The sequence below is a fragment of the Eschscholzia californica genome, unplaced genomic scaffold (genome assembly GCF_041429995.1).
Source record: "Eschscholzia californica isolate CP2 unplaced genomic scaffold, dmEscCali1.0.p SCAF_3, whole genome shotgun sequence".
Classification (NCBI taxonomy): domain Eukaryota; kingdom Viridiplantae; phylum Streptophyta; class Magnoliopsida; order Ranunculales; family Papaveraceae; genus Eschscholzia; species Eschscholzia californica.
The window spans coordinates 3,420,796-3,442,566 of NW_028238420.1; the positions used below are offsets into that span (position 1 = coordinate 3,420,796).

Consider the following 21,771-nt stretch of genomic DNA (forward strand, 5'->3'; position numbering starts at 1 on the left):
TATTCATTGTTTTCGGTTCATCTCCCCTATTATCACTAAATAAAAAAATTTAACTTTTCCCACAAGGAAGACAAATTAGCATTGAACATTATCACCACAAATTGATGAAGTGCAGATCTAAACATCCCATACAAGATAAACTCCATTAAACATCTACTAGTTAATCATAAAACAACAATTACTTCCAAACTCTATGTGTTTTTTAACATTAACTAATCTCCCTAAACTTCTTAATCAAAATTAGTAAATGAAGAAATACTAAATTGGATCATCAAAAAGATTAGGGAATTCCCACATCAACATCTCATTATCCTGATCCAAAATCCCTTCAATAAAGGAATTATCAGAAGATGAAGATGATCCAATAACAGTTGCTACTTGACTAGTACCATTCATCAATGGATAATAACCTGTTGATTGTTGAGGATGACCCATATAATCAAAACTACCCCCCACATTTGTAATTCCATCAAAACCCTGGTTTTTAATTTGATTCCCATTCTTAATTTCTTCATTCTTTGTTTGAATTTCAGAAGATTCAGAAATTGATGATGAAATCCATTGAAAATCTTCTTTCCCCTGTTCTTGTTGCTGTTGTTGTTGTTGTTGTTGTTGTTGTTGTTGTTGTTGTTGATGTTGATCAGAATTAGGAAGAAATATATCTTCATGAAGAAATTCACTCCAACTAAATGGAGAAGAAGGAGTTTGAATCATATTAGATTGTTGATTAGTACAGCTAATTTGATTCATAATCATGAGATTGTTATTATTATTAGCATTAGAAGAAGAAGAAGCAGAGGAATTTGATGAAGAAGAACCTTCATGAAAGAAATTATTAGGTTGATTTGAAGCTTCAGCTGTAACTAATTGAATAGCTTGAAGTTGAGTTAAAAGATCCCAAGATGATGATGATGAAGAATTATTATTATTATTGTTATTGTTTAAGGAAATTTCTTGAATGGGTTCCATTTTTACTGATAATTTTGATGAAATCAAACCCATTTGAGTATTGGAATCTAATATTGATGGAAATAGAGATGAAGAAGATGATGAATTTTGTTCTGGTTTTGATGATGATGATGAAGAAGAAGACATGAATGCGTTTCTTAAATCTCGATTAAGAGAACCAAATCTAGTGGTTTTATTTGGTAATCCACCTATGTTTCCATAATCAGCAAGGATTTGAGAAAAGGGTTTATGAGTAACTGGATCAATTCCCATTTCAAATAGTTTTTTTCTTAGTTTAGTGTTCCAGAAATTTTTTACATCATTATCTGTTCTTCCAGGTAGTTGGTTTGCTATTAATGACCACCTGCAAAACAAGAACAAACAATGTAGATGGATAGAGAGAAGAGAGGGAGAGAGAGAGAGAGAGAGAGCAACTCACTTACAGCACAAGATCTTTTATGTCAAGGTTCAAAGTGTAGTTAAAAGTACAAAAAAAAAAGACGTCGCTAATAAATTCAAGTTGGTTGCCTACAATCTTAACAATCGTTGCTAAAGAAAATACTACCGACTGTGAAATTTTTTTGACGGCCTGATAATATCATCGCTATACGTCGTCAATGAAAGCATTTCATTGCATATAGGATTGTATCCTAGCAGTTGTGTGTCCTCTCTCATGTGAAGGAGCTTGTGGGTTAGTTACCAACAAATTTTGGTTGACCCTCTTCTGTGATAGGAGTTTAGCAAGAGTGCGACCCATATACCCGCACCGAAATTTCTGATTAGGCTCCAAGTAGTTGTATAGGTGCAAGTGAAACTGGAGAAGAGTTCTCATGACTTTTAAAGGTTAGTCATCTAGGATTATATTTTTCACGATGCCGGTCATCGCGATATATGCCAAACCGTCCATTACAAATATCTTTCATGATGGTGATAATCGCGACAAATGTCTAACCGTACCAAATAGTCATATGAATGATATTTTTGGGTTTAGAGATTTTTCAGACTGTCATTAATGACCTTATTTTGGTAGTGTCCGTTTTCGTGGTTACAAAAGACATGTATACATTTTTTAGAACTTAGGCTCCAGGTGCAAACCCGCGTGGATCGTGCAAATGCTTGCAACTGTGGAGACAATCCGTACTAACCTTAAATAAAAATTTGAAGTCTGAAAAATTAATAGATCTTTTTATGAAAGAAAAATCTGCCTTGGAGTTGTTGTCATCTTTCCATCATTCTAGTGTACTTTTGAGTTATGTCATATGAAGTAAATGATGCTTATATCATATGATGAAACAATTTTAAAAAATAATAAAAATGTTATTTGGTCTGAAATTTGCGGTCTCCTACAAGCCAGATAATGATGTGATCGGTTCTCATTGGTCGGTCATGTAGAGAGAAAATTACTTCACTGATGGGAGTCGGCCACATAAGCTTTGGGTACCTAGTCTGTCCCAAAATTCCGGCCAAATAACATTAGTCTAAAATCCCACAAAATTTATTTTGGTGTGAGAAACAAAAGAAGAGAGGTTGAGAGAAAGATACCTGCTTCCTATGGTTGCATGAAGCCTAATAATTAACTCTTCTTCTTGAGGAGTAAAATTGTCATGCTTGAGATCAGGCCTCAGATAATTTGTCCATCTTAATCTACAACTCTTCCCACATCTTTTAAGACCTGCATACATAAAATCACAACAAAAATCATTCTATTTAATCTTCAAAAACTGTTAATCAACAGAAAATAGAGAACTCAAACAAGAATTTCACCTGCTTTTTTCGGAACAGCAGTCCAATTACCCGTCCCATGTCTCGATACGTAAGCGAGTATCTTAGCATCTTCTTCTTCTGTCCATAGACCTCTCTTGACATTTGATTTATCACAACAAGGAGGCCTACCCATTTTGAGTTCTTGAGAGAAAAAAAAAACAGAGTGAAAGAAAAACAGAGGAAGAAGAAGATGATGATGATGAGAGAGAGATTGTGAGGTGATGAAACTTAATATTAGAGGTTCTATGGAGGAAGGGAGAGATGGGTTTAAGCATTTAACAAGTGTGGAGGCAAGAAAAGCATGAAATTTAATTCTTCATTTTAACTTTCTAAAAAACGGTTTGAGATGAAATTCATGAAATATATCAAATTCATTCTTTCTCTCTCTAGCTAACTCACTCTCTCTCCACACACCTAAGATGATTAGGGGGTTTAAGAGGATTGATTCAGGTTCAAGTAGGGTGAATTATTTGGTTATGTTCACTTCTAATTTTTTATGCAAATTACTTGGGGCATTTCTGTGAGTACAAAAGCAAGTGCTTCATTAGGCATCACAATTTGCAACACTAGTGAACCCTTGTACCAACCAATATGATTCTTCCATTTTAGATTTTTAGCATCAGCTGGGGTATCTGCTTGTGTCCCAAGAAGAAGAAACTCCTCTCTAATTCTTTGACGGTACGATTATGTTGTCCGAGACTACGTAACTGTAGACTTCCCTTTTGTAATGCATACGGTCCAACTTTTAACTCCGTTTGGGGCCTCTTAAATGGCCGGACTCGCCCCGAGTATAATGGTGGTGGAGGAGGATGATCCTCAAGATTGTATTAAAATCTGTAGCATTTTATCGACAACCATTATGCAACCCTTGGTGGGTAAAGATCCTCAAGATTGTATTGAAATTTGTAGCATGTTATTGACACCCATTACGCGACCCTCGGTGGGTAAAGGGGGTCACATTCTTGGAAACGGAATGAAATAGCACTTAGGTTGCTCGCTGTCTAGAGTAAAACGTAAGAGCATCTCCAATGCAAAACTCGAAAAAATCCCTATTCGTCTGATTTGTCGAGTTCCAATTGAGATTCTCACTCCTAAGTAGCGAAAATAGAGGTCATCAATTCTTGTATGTCTCCAATGCAAAACTCTAAACTGTTTTATTTTATTTATGTGACATGGTTATTTTTGTAAAAAAAATAATAATTAGTTATTCTGGAAATACGAAGACTTGATTTAAATTGGTTGAAATTTAAATATTGATGAGTTGGACAAATAGAGATATCTCAAGAGGACACTCTAGAAATAGAGTGTCCACTTGAGATATCTCTATTTCACCGTCGACACATCATTTTTGAGATTTTAGTTGAGTTTTGCATTGGAGGTGATTTTTTAAGAAAACTTCAGAAAATCTTATGTGGCACTCTGAATTCTAAGATTGAGTTTTGCGTCAGAGATGCTATGAGGGACAAGTTGGATTGGTGGCATGGACTTAACTTGTTGGCCGGAAAACATGGTGGCATGGTGCACTTCATTGGACTCAACTAAGGATTTCATATCAAACTACTAAGGATTTTGATAAAGTACTTTTGTGACCTTTTAACTTTTGCTTCCATATCTTGCCGTTTTTATTTTTCTTTTTTAAGTTAAAAAAGAATTTTCATTCGTATGTAGGAATTAAACCCAATACATTTTACATGGTTTTGATAGTTTTGACTCCTTTGAATACAACATGAGACTTGCAAAAGTAAATTATAATACGAGTCTTACAAAAGTAAATTACAACATGAAGTTTAAAGGAGTACAATATTGCAATGACAAAATGAAAAGACCCTAAACGTCACAAAATGAAAAAATCTTAAATATCACAAATAAGAAAACCCTAAAGGTCTTAAACCATATTATACTTAAATATATGTAGAAACGATGAACCAAACATAGGTTGTCGAGTGAATAAGATGGCGTCCTCTTGATTTAATAAGATATCGGCCAATCTTCTTTTGGGTGCTCTTTTTTCTCATCATTGTTCTAGCCAAATCAAACAATACTGTAACGAATTAAAGCCACTATTGACCTTCTCTTTCTCAATAATCTCATCGTTGAGATTTACTTCCAGATCTGATTTATACTTCTCTTGAGATTTGATCACCTTAGAAAGAAAAACAAGAAAGCCATAGAAGATCTGAACATGAAGAAAGAGATGCAAGATGATTAACGGAAACTCAAATCAAACTAATCCCCCCCCGAATCAAAATACCAATACTAAGAAAACAACTAGAATTCTCCTTCAAAGAATAAGAGATTTCGGTGAAGGAATCACTCCCTTCATCGTAGAGTTGTTGGAAGGGTTTGAGATGGTCTTTTTAGAAAGGGAGATTCTATAGGCCACACAATTTATTGCCATGGGAACGCTTATATTGGTAAACCCTTCTCAAAATGTGGTTATGTTATAGGGGCCCCAAAAACAATTTACAACTCTCCTTGCCGGAATCCCAAGAGCCATGGTTGAGCTTTCTATTTATGTGTTGGTTACATATGGCCGGTAGGATGAGAGGAGGAAGATAAATTTTTTTTTTTTTGGAAGACTTGCCGGTAAAAACGTGAGGGAAAGAAAAGGTTGAACTATATCCAAGATTTTCCCACCCGAATCTTAGATGCGCCAGAGACTTTCTAGGTTGCCTCAAAGCCCCCACCACTGGCAAATGGTGACTTAGAGAGAGGTAAGAGGGGTCACATTACTTGAGTTTCTTTGGCCTACGTAGAGAACCCAAATTAGTTCCGAAAGCCCATATTGAAACTTTTCCAGGCCCAAGAGAAAAGCTCTGAAAGCAAAACAAACAAAGAACAAAATTGACAGCTGTGGGATTTGAACCCACGCCCTTTCGGACCAGAGCCTAAATCTGGCGCCTTAGACCACTCGGCCAAACTGTCTTGGTGATATATCTACTGAATATCTTTCATATTATCTATTAGGAAGATAAATTAGTTCACAAATGAATTAGTCAACAATTTCAATTGATTTTTAGGGTCTAGTAAGAAACAATAATAAAAAAGAAAAAAAGTAGAGCAATACTATTCGGTAGGAAAAAAACAACTTTCAGTTCAAGATTTAAATTCTTTCTTAACAGGGGCCTAGTTCTTCAAACGCTAAATTTCAAAGTGGACCACGAAATGCTCATAGCCAAATTCATTGACTCAAGCAAAGCTTAAACGTATTTGGGTGGGGTTAGAGTGAGATTACTTTTAAATGTGAAAAACAAATCAATAAAACTCTATATTTTACAATTTATACTTTATAATTGAAAAAAGTATTTGTGAAAAACAAAGAGTCTAGAAAAAGCTCAAGTTTTAATTGTTGTATACACTATTATATGTGTGCAATTTGCAAAGCACTTAAAAAAGAGCATGTGAGATGAACCCCAAAAGGAATAAGACAAGGATTGGATAAAGATATCTTTACCAAAAAAAATTGAATACAGAATTCCTTTACCCTAAACTATATTCTTTTTAGAAAAAAGTGGCACCCGCCAACTGTGAAATATAAAGAAAAATAAAAATGAAGGAGAAAATTATAATAAATATCCACACTAATATTGTTTTTAGATTTTGGCATTGACCCTACTTTATACCGATATTAGGACTACACTCATGCTTTATTAAAACTTTTGACTTATTCTCCTACATAGACGAAAAACGTTAACTTCTAATTAAATGTTAGTTCAGGACATAAATGTCCTTATGTATGATTTTGACATTGACCCCCACTTTCATATCGATATTAGGACTACACCCTTATTTTTAAAGACTTTTGATTTATACCCCTAAGTGGACGGACAACGTTAGTTTCTAGTTTAATTTCAGTCGTGAATCGCACATGTGAATCAAGACAAAAATACTCTTATTTACATTTTAATTTCTTTCTCAATACCTTCTTCTTCTTTATTCTATTAATCAACTTCATCAACCACAGACAACCATTCCCTTTCATCGACTCCCAACATCCCTACACAGCCACCAGCACAATCTTTAGCCATTATCACAACCATCATCAACCTTAAGGAGTTCAGTCAGTGATCAAAGTTGTATACCTTCTTTGGTTGATTAGAGCTAATTGAGTTAGAGGTCAGCTCATAAAAGAAATCAAATTTAAGAGTTGATTAAGAAGATGATGAAATGGTGATGATGATGATGATAGTGGTGATGGTTGCAATAGTCGAAGATCGCCATGATTTTAAGACAAGTTCATTCTGGTCCATTTGTTTTTAAAGAGGTGACTCCATTTTGGGATGTACAAGTTGTTCATACTTCGGTATATGTTTTTGAAATGGGATGACTCCATTTATCCATTTTAGGATATATAAGTTGTTGATACCTCTTTTCACAAAATTTTGCAAAATCATTATCTGGGTAGTGTTGATAATGATAGACTTAGAGATGATGAAGATTATAAGATTCATTATCAAGAAAATTAGTTCAAACAGTTTGTGAAGATTAAGATTGGCGCGATTGTTGTGTAGGTCGAAGAAGATGACGACGACGATGATGATGATGGTGGCGGCAGTTGATGAAGCGAATAGTTGTATGTGGTTGATGAAGTTGATTAATGGAAGAAAAAAGAAGAAGGTATTAAGATGGAAATTAAAATGTATATAAACGCATTTTTGTCCTGATTCACATGTGAGATTCCCACGGCTGACATTTATCCAGAAATTAACATTTATCGTCCACGTGAGAGTATAAATCAAAAGTTTAAAAAATGGGGGTGTAGTCCTAATATCGATATAAAAGTAGGGGTCAATGTCAAAATCATACATAATGGTATTTTTGTCCTGATTCACATGTGTGATTCACACAACTAACATTTAACTAGAAGTTCACATTTTCCGCCCATGTGAGAGTGTAAATCAAGTTTCAAAAAACGGGGGTGTAGTCCCAATATCGATATAAATGTGGGGGTTAATGTCAAAATCTCCATTTTTAGTCCCCGACTTATAGTTCTAGTTTTACTGTAAAAAAGTTCAAAATAATTTTCCTAGTTGGTGAAAAGTTTATCTCATAAAAAAAAATAGTAGGTAAAAAGTTAAAATGGAAGTTTTGTGTTTCTCATACCATCTTTTACAAAGGCCGCGGCTTTAGGGAATAAAGAAAAATCTCCGGGGAATAAAGATTTTGTCAATTCAAATTGACTTAGGAAACATATTTATTTTTTAGTCCAAAAATAAATTTGATTGTTTTTCAGTTCTTAATCTTCATCTTTACCTCAATACCTACCACCACCATAATTTCCGGCCACACCATCATTTTTTTCTCTTCCCCTCTCCCTTCATCTTCTCTCACTCACCTTACTCCAAAATATCTGATAAAGCACTACAGAAAATAATAAGTCGACTTCAACATCACATAACAATGAAAATTCTTAAGCTTTCTTAAGCAATCCATTGTTTTCTGTTAGAGAAAGTTACTTGATGAATGATCTGGTTCTCAATCCACTTCCATTCAACTTTTTCTTCTACCTATTTAATCTCTCTCTCCACTTTTTCTCTCTCCAAAAACAGTAACCCTAATGGAATACCCAAAAACGTTGAGTGCTCTACCCATTTAGTATCTCTCTCCACTTTATCTCTCTAAACACAATAGCCCTAATGTAATACCCAAGAACGTTGAATGGAAGAGGATTGAGGACAAGATTCTCTTTAGTAACCCAGAAAACGATGAAAACCCTAAATGTTACCGACCCCCATTCCTAGATTCTCTCTGGTAACAAAATCTAAACCAACCCTAAATTCCTATTCTCCATTGCTCCCTTAAGTTCTCATATTCTCTCTTTACAGAAACTAAACTCATCCTAGATTTTTGTAAAAAAACGTTTTAGAGGCTAGAGAAAGAAAGAGGAAGAAACTGTTGTAAATTAAATGTGTGGTGTCTCTTAATCATTGTTTTCACCACCATAAGTGTGAGAAGGAAGGAGGGGGAGAGAGTAAAAAATGGTGGTGGCCTGGTGGCCGGAAATTATGGTGGTTGTCGAAAATTATTGTAGTGGTTGAAGGAGGGAATTTTGCGTGAAGGTGAAGATGAATATTAAGGACTACAAAACAATCAGATTTATTTTTGGACTAGAAAATAAATATGTTCCTTATGTCAATCTCGATTGACTTAGTCTTTATTCTCCGGAGACATTTTGTTATTCCCCAAAGTCGCGACCTTTATAAATACTAATAAAAATAGTAAAAAAGTTAATGTTTGTAGCTTTCTCTCCCTTTAATTTTCTCTTTCTTTTTTTCATTCTTGGATGGGAGCTTGCAATTAAAGTTCTTCTAAGTGGTCATTTGTTATTCGCATCATCTTCATCAAACGAGTATACGAATCTAATACGTGTATGTATAGATCGAAATATTAGTAGTATTAAATTGAGACTTGTTTTTTTCATGTACTTCATCCAAAGTGAATTTTGTTTTGATCATGTTCTTCATCTAAAACGAGATTGATTCCGATACAAATCCCGTGATCGAAATTACCAGATTCATTTTTAGAGTTTTCTTCCTAAATCATGTGTTTTACATAATACATTTTCTATTAATTCTTTATCATGCACTAGTGTCGGGGTTTTCTAAGGTTCAATTATTTCGAGATGAGTTTATTTAGTCAATTTGTAATGTATTAGAAAAATTCATTACTTTCATTACATGTGATTGGACTGATGAAGTAAACCTCATAATTGTTCAGTTTTCCGCAATTTTTTCCATCCCTCTGTGTAAATATGGAGAACACATATTGAAGAACAAACATGTTAATGAAGATTAATTGGTTGCAAAACAAGATATACATTGATGCGGATTATACTGGGTTGTTCGGCCAAGGCAATGGGCCTCAGGGCCGAGAGAACTAACGGGCCTCACGGCCGAGAGAACTAACGAGCCTCACGACCGAGTCTATTAGGTCTAAATTTAAGAGTTTCTATGTTTGAGTATTTCCTAGGTCTAGGTTTAGGAGTTTTTAAGTTTGAGTGTTTTATTTATTCAGAAGTCTTCGAGTCTGTCTAAAAGTGTTCAAGTTCCTATAAAAGTAAGTCAAGTATGTCATTGTTATTCACCTTTTCAAAGACTAATAATCAAAGTTTATCGTATTTCTTTTATTTATTTTGTTCTTTTAATTCAGTTTTAGTCTTCTTTTAAATTCCGCTGCATCTAAAATTTTGTCAACACAAAATGTAATATGTCTTTACTCATTGTAAATATGATTGTACACCTTGTATTGCGAGGAAAAAGGTAAAATCGGAATTTTATGCCAAAGGACATCCAGTCCATTTGTTTCTTGGTATGGATGTTGGGCCTATTTTTTAGACCTTGGAATGGACTGAAGACTCATGATCCACCTTCAGCAAGAAAAAAAAAAAGACTCATGATCCAAATTAAAATTGAAGTACACACCTTAAACAATAGCTAATACACAAAAATAAAACAACACAAAAAGATATTATTATTAAGTGTAAGTGTATTACAGTATTCGACCCTTAGGTACATTCTATTCTCATTTATTCTATAGGTTTGAAAATACGATTTTACGCCTCAAGGCGGTTTGCTCTCACAAGGCGAGGCGGTGCCTCGAGGCACGCCTCGATGCATGAAATACGAAAAAGAAAATTGCTAAAGATAATGACATCAACTATGTAAAAATATATTATAACAAGTTTTCGTACTTAAATACCATAAAATATATTAAAACTTGAAAAATAGTAAAACTAGAAAGTATTCCTTGTAAAAGTAGAAGAAGAGATAGAAGGTGGTACATGTAGCAGGCTAGCAGCAGTAGTAGTTGTAAAAGTAGAAGTCAGGGACTCAAAATTGTAGAGAGAGAAGCACTTGCCAAAAAGTAGAAGAGATAAAAGATGACTAAAGAAGTAGAGAGAGTCTGACTTGTTGCAGCAAGCCATCAACCAACAAGAAAGTAGAAGAAGATGACTAAAAATAATGCATTTTTTTCTGACCTACAAAAACGTACGCCTTGAGGCGCCTCGGGACCGTCTCGCCTCGAGGCGTGTGATACGATAGTTTTTTAAAACCTATTTCTATCAATTATCTAACCCTTCTACTATGTTGGTAAAACTTGAGCCTACAACTTTGGAGTGACTTTTTTTTTCAACTTCCAAGAAAGAGATTTGAGAATGAGGCTTTGAAGACATTTCCAACAGCACAAACTCTGGCTTGTCAACAAAATTCAAACGCAATAATCACATACTTTTCCCCAACGGTATTCTCTGGTGATTTGAAATAGACTCATTCTTTTGGCATCAAGTTAATGATTTTGACCAGACACCAACTTGTTTCTTATTATAAGGCCATAAACTATGAAGGCCTTCAAGGGAAAAGAAGTTTAGGAGCTTCTAGGCATTTTAGACTAGTCCTTATTTTGTTGGAAAGACAAAGTGATATATATACTGTATATATTAAGAAATAGGAGTTGTAAACTTACTCTTTCAAAAATAAATCTAGTGACATACAAATATAATAATAGTTTCAACTTATAGGTTGATTTTTCGATGGAACTGTTCAACATCGAATGACTTGTCAATTTGTCATTGTTATAGTCATTGTCGAATTAAATTGCGCCATCGTGTATTTTTGAAAAGTAGTAGTCTTTTGATGGAAGTTACGTACAAATTTGACCAGGATTCTCGTTAGTAATATCCTTTTATGCTTTTTGCAAAGTCTAACTTGGTATATGATGTTAAAGAATGGTCGCCCCTTTGGAGAATAAAGAAAAATCTTCGGGACATAAAGGTTGAGTCAATCAGGATAGACTTAAGGGACATATTTATTGTTCAGTCCAAATATTCACTTCATCGAACTTTGCCCCTTAATCTTCACCACCACCACCACCACCCCTATTGCTGCCTTTTCTCTTTTATTCTCTCCATCTATGTTGGTCGTCTCTCTCTAAATCTATCTCTCTCGGCCTCTCTCATCCCTCCAAATCTAAACTCTATTTATTTGGTGGAGAAAATTTTACCTACTCCCTCACTTGTTCCTCTTCTTCTTATCAAGTTTTAGAGAGAGAACCTCTCCTTCTCAAAAGCATTTGAAACCTTCCTTCAAATCAAAACAAACATTTTCCCTTGTAAATGACAAAATCAAGGAATCCCTAATTCCTCTTCCTTTTGATTTTCACTTCCTTCAAAACCTCACTCAATTTTCCATTTCTTTTTTCTCTCTCTAAAATCACGCGTACCTCACCAAGTTGATCTTCTTCATAGATTAATGGCGATTCAGGTTAGTGCTTGTACCAGGGAAAACCTAAGTAATTTTATCTTTCCTTCTCAGAAGAAAAAATTCCATTTCCTCTTCGTTTCAAAATCGACACGAACATGAGAAAATAGAGGAATTAGAAGTGTTATGAAATTAGGCTGGAGTTGGGTATATTAAAATGTGGAAACAAGCTACTGAAAGAGAAAGAAAGGAAATGGAGTTTAAGAGGGACGTCGAGAATTCAAATAGTGTTGAGAAAGTTGATGATGATGATAATCTAGAGGTATTGGAGCGGAAGAGTGATGAGTTTAAGAAGATACTTGAAGTTCTTAAAGAAGAGAAGAGATCGGATTCAGAGAATGCAAGTTAGTGATATTGTGTTGCTCAAGTTCTTCTTAAGGAAACTCCTTCATTGAAGAAAGATCTGTTGAATAGTGATGATGATTAAATCTCAGCCGAGATCAAGTGAGAGAGAGAAGCCAATAGACATAAATTCAATAAGAGAGGGATGAGCAATATAGAGAGATAAAGAGGGAGAGAGAAAACGAGCAAGAGAGATACAAAGAATGTATAAGAAAGAAGAAAAGAGAGTGGCTATGGTGGTTTGTGGTCGATATGGTGTAGGAAATTGTGTTGGTGACAGTGATGAGAAGATGAAGATTAGGGGGTGAAATTCGATCAAGTGAATTTTTGGGTTGCACATAAATATGTCCCCTGAGTCTATCTTGATTCACTTAGTCTTTATGTTTCGGAGATTTTTCTTTATTCCCCAAAATCCGCGACCTAAAAGATTTACTAATTTTTTTTTTGTGATTGATAAGCGAGGTAGGACTCGAATCGTTACAAAATCCCAGATATCAAAAAATAAAACATAATCAAAGGAAAAGCAATCTGTGAAAATACAATATGTATGCGGTTAGAGGCGGGAAAAGAAAAAGTACACGAATGTGTGAATTAATTGTAGTTTCAGATAATAACATCTCAAAAAATAGATTTATAATTAACGTTAGGTCTTGTTTCGAATATTTATATTCTTCTCACTTGGGAATCTCATCAAGTTATGTATTTTATCACAATACGTTATGAGCATTCGTATTGCATTAAAGTACAATCGAATTGTGATTTTCGATGGAATACAAAACCAGAAATGATTTAGGCCAAGTTGGTCGCCCTTCTTATCTCCATAATTAAATAGAAAAAAAAAAACACATGAAAATTATTGGGAGCTTCTATAGATGCCTACTAAAACTGTTGTAGGCACCTACGAAGAGGAGTCGCCTCCAAAATTTGCTTGAGCGCCTCCCGCAAGCACCCCCACCTGTCGTTCTTCTTTCTCTCTTTACTTTCTTCTTTTTGTTTCTTCTTCAATCAACAAGAAATTTTTTGCAATGGGTAAACTCAAAAAATGAACAAGAAATATGAACCCACCCTAAAAATCTTCTCCAAAGCTTTAAAGCAATAAAAAAAAAACCCTAGAAACAAAACTTTGAAACCATCTAAAATCCTAGAAATCATCTTCAAAACTTTGAAAACACAAAAGACCCTAGAATTATCTTCAAAACCTCTTCGAAGACAGAAATCCTCTTGTAACCAAAAAAACAAAACCCTAGCGAGGCAAAACTTAGTTTTGGACTCCGATTGAAATATGCGAATTCACTCGGACTGGACTAGGGATGGGACACGGTCCAGACAGGCGGTCCATGCACGGACAACTACCCATCTGGTCCGCGCAGAACGGACGCAACTCAAATTTTTCCGTTCGGGCAACCTAACAAAACAGACGGGTATTTCGGTATTCTCTGTAAAAGTGTCCGTCCGTGTCCATTTTTTTAGCCGGACATGTCGGTTACCATTCTGGCGGGTAACAAGTATACATCGTAGTTTGTCAAAAAAAAAAGTCACCAAGTTCATTAACTTAGTTAACAATAACAACAAAATTAGAAACACTGAGATAAAGAATCGCCAATTAGAAAGAAGCTCCTCAGAGAAGAATCAAAAGAGATGGAAGCATCGATTATAATTAAGAGTTAGGATTTTGCCATTAAAAACCAGAAGAGTCATGACTGGAAGAAAGTCGAAGAGAAGAGGAAAGAAAAGGGTTGTACTTCTTCTTATTTCGAGGGTTATATGTCATAGCTTAACCTAATTTAACACTACCATCTTACTTTAAACATTTAATGGTTCATATTTATTATGTGTGGGTATTACGGAGGAGGAAACGAACAACCTAAACGAGCGGATCGGGCGGTACACCGGTTAGGCCCCCTTACCCGCTTTCGTCCATTAAACATATATCGGTCGGGCGGATTTTGAACGACGTGGGCGGGTACGGGGCCACGTGCCAAAATCCCACCCTAGGCTGGATAGTCCGAGTATGTTCGGACTGGGCCAGTCCGAGACCATTTTTTAGGCCTCGGACTGGTCACTCCGAACGGAAGCTGCCTGTAATTGTCGGGTTTGATCGTGGTCTACCCTTTTTAGGGAGGTGCCCACAGCAATTTTGGGGCGCCTTTAGACGCGCTTCCAAAATTATTTTGTTTGATTTTTTACTAGAGTATCTTTTAACCAAGTTCTCAAAAGCCGCAAAATCCCAAATATAAAAAGTGTCGGTCCACTAATTTTGATTTAACTAACTTGTCATCTTTAAAAACGACGCGTGGCATATTTTTCCAGCACATTAATCTATAAACTTCGGTATCTTAATGTATATCTGAATTAACATACACAGCGACGCCTAGCCGTTAGATCATATTACAGATAATTACGCAACACTAGATATTCTCTCTCTAGAAACTGACATATTGACGTCAGACCTAGATAAAACCGCTAGATTTCCTCGATATTTACGTTAAAGGAAATTATCAGGAGAAGCAACGGTCACGATGTAATGATGACGTCAATTTGAAGGGAAGATGCTAGTTTTGAATTGGCTTTCGTTTTCATCAATTTTTTGAAGTTTCTATTTAGGTTAACTCCAGTTTTAGCCCCTATGATTGTCCAACGTGAATTTTGGGCCCCTAAGTTGTATATACTTTTGTACCAATCTTGTCGGTCTTTCGCTTTTTGATTTGGCCATACAACTAGGGAAATTGCGCAGGGTGGAACGCTTGTGGAGTGGTCTTTAGACCCAATTAGTCTTCTTGCCAATTTCGGGTTGCATTCTCAAATAACCTGATTTGCCGATAATGCCTCGTGCTGTGACAAGATCCTCGTACGATTAGACCCCCTAATTCTCCCTTACAAAGAATTTAGGCGAGGTCCACAACTGAGCATTCTTTTACATACTAGGACGAGGGAGCAAAGTCGTTCGAATCTCAAGTTGGTAGTTCATAGTTGGCTCGCCCCCCAATATGGCAAGGTCCAAGAACGATGCACTCTAACCCTCTCGACACCCTATCAAGGAAATTGGCTCCTCTTACTTCTCAGGATGTTTTTACATACTATGATTCACGTGGTAAAGACATTTGGTACTCAAATTGTGTTGTTCCTGTTTCGCTCGATGTTATTTGGAAATCCATATAAGTTTCTTCTCTACGCATATTCATGTGCTTAAACTTTGCAGTTGGTTTCGCATGACTTAGGGTCATAAAGTGTATAAAATCAGATTTATGAGAGAAGGAAAGAGGATAAGAATTCGTTACAAAGGAACGGTAAAACCGGAATAAAAATTTGCAAACTCCCCTCGTAACAGAAATGTTAGTTAGGGGTTGAAAATGGTTCATCGGATATTTATGGGGTCCAAAATGGAAAGATAGTATCATATGGGGGCCAAAAATCAATTAACCCTGTCCAGTTATGGAAGAATTAAAACGGTTTTCTTCATTCTTCTTCTTCTTTGAGCTGATGACCTAATTTTTCCATCTTCTTTATTTCTTACTTTCTCTCTCCTCTCTCTCGATCTAGGATTCTAGGGTTACAATTTCGTTTCTTTATTCATTAATTTAAGTACTAGTTAAACTGAATTTCAATACCCAAAAACAGTAACCCCCTTAAATCCTTCTTATTTAAGAAGGTGGAGTTTTGAGTTGTTTCTTTAATTAAACGAATCGAAAGTGAATTTATTGTTTAGGGTTAGGGAAATTCAAGTTTTTTTCCTTTTCAATCTTCTTCCTTCGTCTTTGATTGAAGATGAAGAAAGCAAAGATAGATGGATTTATGTATCTAACAAGACAAAGATCGATTCAGATTTTAATGGGTGTTGGATTTCTGTATCTAATAATGATGAGTTTAGAAATTCCATTTGTGTTTAGAAGTGGTTTTAGTGTTGTTACTGGTGAGAATTTTAATGGGTTTTTAAATGAAGCATTAAATCGTCCTTTTCAGCTTGAAAGTGAAGAAGAAATTGAAGAAAAAGAATCCCCAATTCAACCTACAAAAATGTCATATAGGGTTTCTCAAAGTTCATTTCAACAACCTACTCAGAAGAGAAGATTTCCAGTTAGGAATATGAGAGAATACAAAACCCTATCTGGGTTGATTTTTCAGGAGAGTATTTACAATTCTAGTAGTAAAGATGGGTTTTCTGAACTACAAAAATCTGCAAAAGATGCATGGAAATTAGGTAAGAAGTTTTGGGATGATTTAGAATCAGGTAAAGTTAGGGTTAATGAGAAAGAGAAGAAGAAAGAGAATTTATCAGAGTCATGCCCACACTCAATTTCTCTATCTGGATCAGAATTCAATGGCAAAAACAAAATTATGATACTTCCTTGTGGGCTAACATTAGGATCACATATTACAGTTGTAGGTAAACCTTATGTTGCTCATCCTGAGAAAGATCCAAAGATAGCACTTGTGAAAGATGGGTCTGAACCAGTTATGGTTTCTCAGTTTATGATGGAGTTACAAGGATTGAAAACTGTTGATGGGGAAGACCCACCTAGAATTCTCCATTTTAATCCTAGGTTGAAAGGAGATTGGAGTGGAAAGCCTGTTATTGAGCAGAATACTTGTTATAGAATGCAATGGGGTTCTGGTCTTAGATGTGAAGGATGGAAATCTAAAGCTGATGAAGAAACTGGTATGTTACTTTTAATGTTCATTGTTTTTTATTCCTTGTTTGTTGTTTGATTTGAATTTTTTAGCTGCCTGTTCATTGTTGTTGGATTTCAATTGTTACACAAAAAAAAGGAACCAACTTTTGTTTTGGGTTTTAACGATAGGAAGTTCTTGTATAAGTAACTGTTTTCTTTTAGCATAATGCAGCTTGAAGATATCATAGTTATAGTATAATTTCTGCCTTTAGTGAATTTATTGATCTCCATGGGATTAAGATGTCAAGGATGTCTGTCTCTAGGTGAAACTATTATTTGTCTCTTGATGGGTTGTGCAAAAGAAAACACATAGTTGAAATGACGTTTTGTTTTGTGTAATATTAGCTTGTTTTTGTCATTAGATATTGGAATCGTTTCTTCATGCCGACTGGGGAATTCATTGAATTTTGCAGTTGATGGACAGGTGAAATGCGAGAAGTGGATCCGTGATGACGACAATCGCACGGAGGAGTCAAAGGCAACATGGTGGCTAAGCCGTCTGATAGGCCGCACGAGGAAGGTTACATTCGATTGGCCGTACCCGTTTGCTGAGGATAAGTTGTTTGTTCTTACCCTTAGTGCTGGCTTAGAAGGTTATCATGTCAGTGTCGACGGCAGGCATGTCACATCATTCCCTTATCGCACCGTGAGTATCTCATTGGACCTAATTAGTTTTTACAACAACTGAAAATAAAAAAGGAACGTAATCAATCTCCTTTTTTTTATGTTTCACCATCGATGTTAACAGGGTTTTGTTCTTGAGGATGCAACTGGATTATCTCTGAATGGAGATATTGATGTGCATTCGATATTTGCTGCTTCATTACCCACATCTCATCCAAGTTATGACCCACAAAGACATCTTGATATGTCAAGTAAATGGAAGGCTCCATCTCTTCCCGATGAACCAGTTGAACTTTTCATCGGAGTCTTATCTGCAGGAAACCACTTTGCGGAGAGAATGGCTGTGAGGAAATCTTGGATGCAGTCTGAACACGTAAAATCATCAAATGTGGTTGCACGGTTCTTTGTAGCACTAGTAAGTTCGGACCTGAATTGCAAATGTCATTTCCAAGAGAAGCTTTCTTCTTACTTCCAGACTAGATTTGTGCATAATGTTTTGGTTTTCTTGAACAGAATGGAAGGGCCGAAGTAAATGTGGAACTTAAGAAAGAAGCAGAGTTCTTTGGGGATATTGTTATAGTGCCTTTCATGGATAGCTATGACCTTGTAGTTTTGAAGACTGTAGCGATTTGTGAATATGGGGTGAGTGGTCAATTTTGATTAAACGTTAAATACACCGATAAGCTTTGTGTTAGGGTATTCATTTTTATTTCTTGCGCACCTTTAGGTTCGTACAGTTTCTGCAAAATACGTCATGAAGTGTGACGATGACACATTCGTCAGAGTCGATGCAGTGATTGAAGAGGTGAAGAAAGTTCCTGAGGATAAGAGCCTTTATGTCGGAAACATCAATTTCTACCACAAGCCCTTGCGTAATGGTAAATGGGCTGTGACATATGAGGTACGAAATGATCTCCAAACCTTGTATTTATTTAAACAAATCGTATTTGGTCAAAAGCCTAGGGTGAATGCGTCGGGTTTCGTGCTTCCGGGCTTTATTCTCACTTTAGGTAAAACATGCTTCTTCTTGGTTCTGTGTGGTCCTCGACTCCAGATGTTGTTATCTGTTGTTAGTAGGTGTTACCTTTACCTGCAGACCCCTTAAGTAACCTGTCAGACTCTACCACTCTTTTTTTTCCATGATAAAAGTCGGTGCTTTAGAGTTGAAACCGGACGTTCATCTTTGATTATAAAAGACGAATGATGATCTGCTCCCCGTATATTAGTTATATGGTAAACTAAGATATGGTTTTCACACAATAATAAATCTACTGTCCGGCGGAATTGGAAAAAAGGTTTGGTGTTTCTAGAAAACTACTCACTTCCATTTTTTCTTTTGGGGGGTTTCCAGGAATGGCCTGAGGAAGACTACCCACCCTATGCAAATGGACCAGGTTACGTATTATCATCGGACATTGCAGAATTCATTGTATCCGACTTCGAAAAACAGAAATTAAGAGTAAGTTTGATTGTTTCATTTACCCGTCTATTTAATTTCGATAGAAAGATGCCGGAATATGATTTGATAAGTGCATCTTGTTACAGCTTTTCAAAATGGAAGATGTGAGCATGGGAATGTGGGTGGAGCAGTACAACACGTCAAAACGGGTGGAGTATCAACACAGCTTAAAATTCTGCCAATTTGGGTGCATCGAAGATTACTTGACGGCACACTACCAATCCCCGAGACAGATGATATGCTTGTGGGAAAAATTGCAGAATCTTGGAAAACCTCAGTGTTGTAATATGAGATGATTATGGCAAAGTACACATAATGGATGTTTTCTGATCCCAGATGACCTAACATGGGAAGAGATCAGTTTTGCAGGTACAGCAGCAAACCTACCTAATAGTGTATATTCCAATATCCTGAGGGGGTTTAGGGTAGAGAGAAAAAAGTTGAATGTGGCAGTGCTCGCGCCCTTTCAATGTTTTTATATTTTTGAGATTATGTTTGAGATGAGGGGAGGATGAAAAGATGAGGAAATGGAAGATTGTTAATAGAGTTCAGATTCTAGTAGAACATTTTAACAAGTCTTTGGATTCTATAATTTATAGAGCACTAGATGGAAATGAATCAATTAGGTCCTCAGTTTGTTTCTTATTTCGTTTCAAACTCAAAATGAAAATGGTGAATCTTTTAGAGCTTTATATATTTATCATCCCGAACCGGAGTATATCATCTTTATAAAGTAGGGAAATGATAGAGTGACTTAGAAATTGGTACTTAGAGGGTGACATATTTCCTCATTTAGAAATAAAAGCGGTCCCCACCGTAGTCAAACTTTGAAAAAACCTTGTCTTTTAGTGATTCCACATCAGCTGGGCATTAAAATGCCCAAAATATTTGGGCTCTCTAGCATCTCCCTATAAAGTAAGTGTTGGATTTGACTTAAATCCAGCCGGAGCCTAAGACAAATTTCATGGAACATGAATCAAGAGTAGAGACAAGAAAAATGTAAAGGTACAACTAATCCCCATATGTCTAAATTATTTTTATCTTAGTTTCACTAAAATGTTAGGAAAGAAACCAAAATGACCAAAGTTGAGAACTAATTTTTCTGGACCAAAATACTCAGTCGCTTGTAATCCTGTCAATGGATATCCGAATATTCAACATCCTATCCGCATTCGTGTTCGAATTTAAAAAAATATCAGAAATTTGGGATATCAGATACGAAGTCGGATATTTCTTATTGGGCATCTGCTTATCGGATACGGTACACTAGTATTCGATCCGATAAGTATCCGTAGCCGATAAGTAATATAAAAAATAAAAATTTATTAATAATAATATATAGAATGTATGGTTCAGATTCATTATTTAGATCTAATGGCTAAAAATCAAATAAAAAAATATTAAGTTTTGTTAAAGTTTCGGATATCGGATATTTTTTGATATCTTTGATATTATCGGATTCAGATATTGATTTATATCCGTCAGATAATTATTAGATATCAGATATCGAATGGCTTATCGGATCCGGATAGGAATATGCCTCCGATACCCGTTGATATTATCGGATTCGGATACGAATATATACCCGTTGATATTATCGGATTCAGATATTGATTTATATCTGTTGGATAATTATTAGATATCGGATAGCTTATCGGATTCGGATACGAATATGCCTATATCTTATCCGATAAGCTACCGTTTACAGGCCTAGCCGCTTGTGAAGTATCAGTGAATTCTCATACATTATTGGTTTGTCTGGTTACCTAAAATCTTAGTACTCTGGTATCCTAAAGATGTTTCAATCCAAAATTTGTATAGGACCAAAATCTTACCCTACCCCATAAGATTTGCTGGGATTTTGGATTAATAAACTAAAATTTCAAACTTAAAATAAATCAAATAATACAAACATATTTTTCTACAAAAAAATTATTTTGTTTTTTTTTCCAAAAATCGTTTTTTTCAGGAAAACTGATTTTCAAAAACGTTTTTTTTCGAAAACTGTTTTTCTCCAAAAGATCTTCTTTCAATACCAAAAAGAATAGTTTTCCTAAAGAAGATATCGAAAAGTCATTTTTTTTCTCGAAAACTGTTTTTTCCTTCAAAACGAAATCTTTTTTTTTCTGAAGGCAAGGGAAACATTTCAATTCATAAGTGATAAAATCACGATTTTACATGGCGATAATTCTTATTTCTTTCCTCTGAAAACTTCATGAGAGTTACATACCTTTAAATGCAAAGTGCCTTATAAAGGGAAAGAAATTGGACTAGCGGCGGTGGTTTTATTATTATTATTATAGTATTTGTTAGACCTTTAGGGTCTCTTTTCACGATCTTTAGGATCTTTTTGTCGACCTTTAGGGTCTTTTTTCTCAACCATCGTCGTCGTCCCCGGAAAACGGCCTCCGTCATCGGAGAACCACCTTCGTCACTGGAAAACTGCCGCCATCACTGGAAAAACCGTCGTCGTCCAATTACCAAAGTATATTGAAAAACTAAATAATCTTCCTATTCATCCTCTCACCGGACCACCACCACTGCCCCGAGCCCTCCATAATAACACACCTCCATGACTAAACCACCATAACCAACACAAAGATCAAATAACCCACCACCACCACCATTAAAGCCCTCTTTGTTCCAATACCCCACACAACAACCACCACCACCACCGAAATACGACTCCACCACCATCACCATTAAA

At 35.7% G+C, this 21,771-nt stretch overlaps 2 protein-coding genes and 1 non-coding gene across 3 annotated transcripts; 1 reads left to right on the top strand and 2 right to left on the bottom strand.

Annotated features, from left to right (window-relative positions):
* Positions 1 to 54: 54 nt before the first annotated feature.
* Positions 55 to 3,779, bottom strand: LOC147547744 (uncharacterized). The gene is made up of 3 exons (XM_086669153.1): positions 2,713 to 3,779; positions 2,491 to 2,620; positions 55 to 1,312 (listed from the first exon to the last, which is right to left on the bottom strand). Exons 1-3 carry the CDS (start codon positions 2,843 to 2,845, stop codon positions 259 to 261), a joined length of 1,317 nt encoding a protein of 438 aa, XP_086525279.1. The 5' UTR covers positions 2,846 to 3,779; the 3' UTR covers positions 55 to 258.
* Positions 3,780 to 5,557: 1,778 nt separating this feature from the next.
* On the bottom strand, positions 5,558 to 5,637 carry TRNAL-UAG (transfer RNA leucine (anticodon UAG)). Its single transcript has one exon. It is a non-coding gene; the product is annotated as a tRNA-Leu (tRNA).
* A 9,995-nt stretch (positions 5,638 to 15,632) lies between these two features.
* Positions 15,633 to 19,709, top strand: LOC147547746 (hydroxyproline O-galactosyltransferase GALT6-like). The gene is made up of 7 exons (XM_086671503.1): positions 15,633 to 16,968; positions 17,395 to 17,627; positions 17,730 to 18,020; positions 18,119 to 18,247; positions 18,333 to 18,506; positions 18,957 to 19,064; positions 19,151 to 19,709. The coding sequence occupies exons 1-7, from the start codon at positions 16,077 to 16,079 to the stop codon at positions 19,358 to 19,360; spliced, it is 2,037 nt and encodes a 678-aa protein (XP_086527629.1). The 5' UTR covers positions 15,633 to 16,076; the 3' UTR covers positions 19,361 to 19,709.
* Positions 19,710 to 21,771: the final 2,062 nt, after the last annotated feature.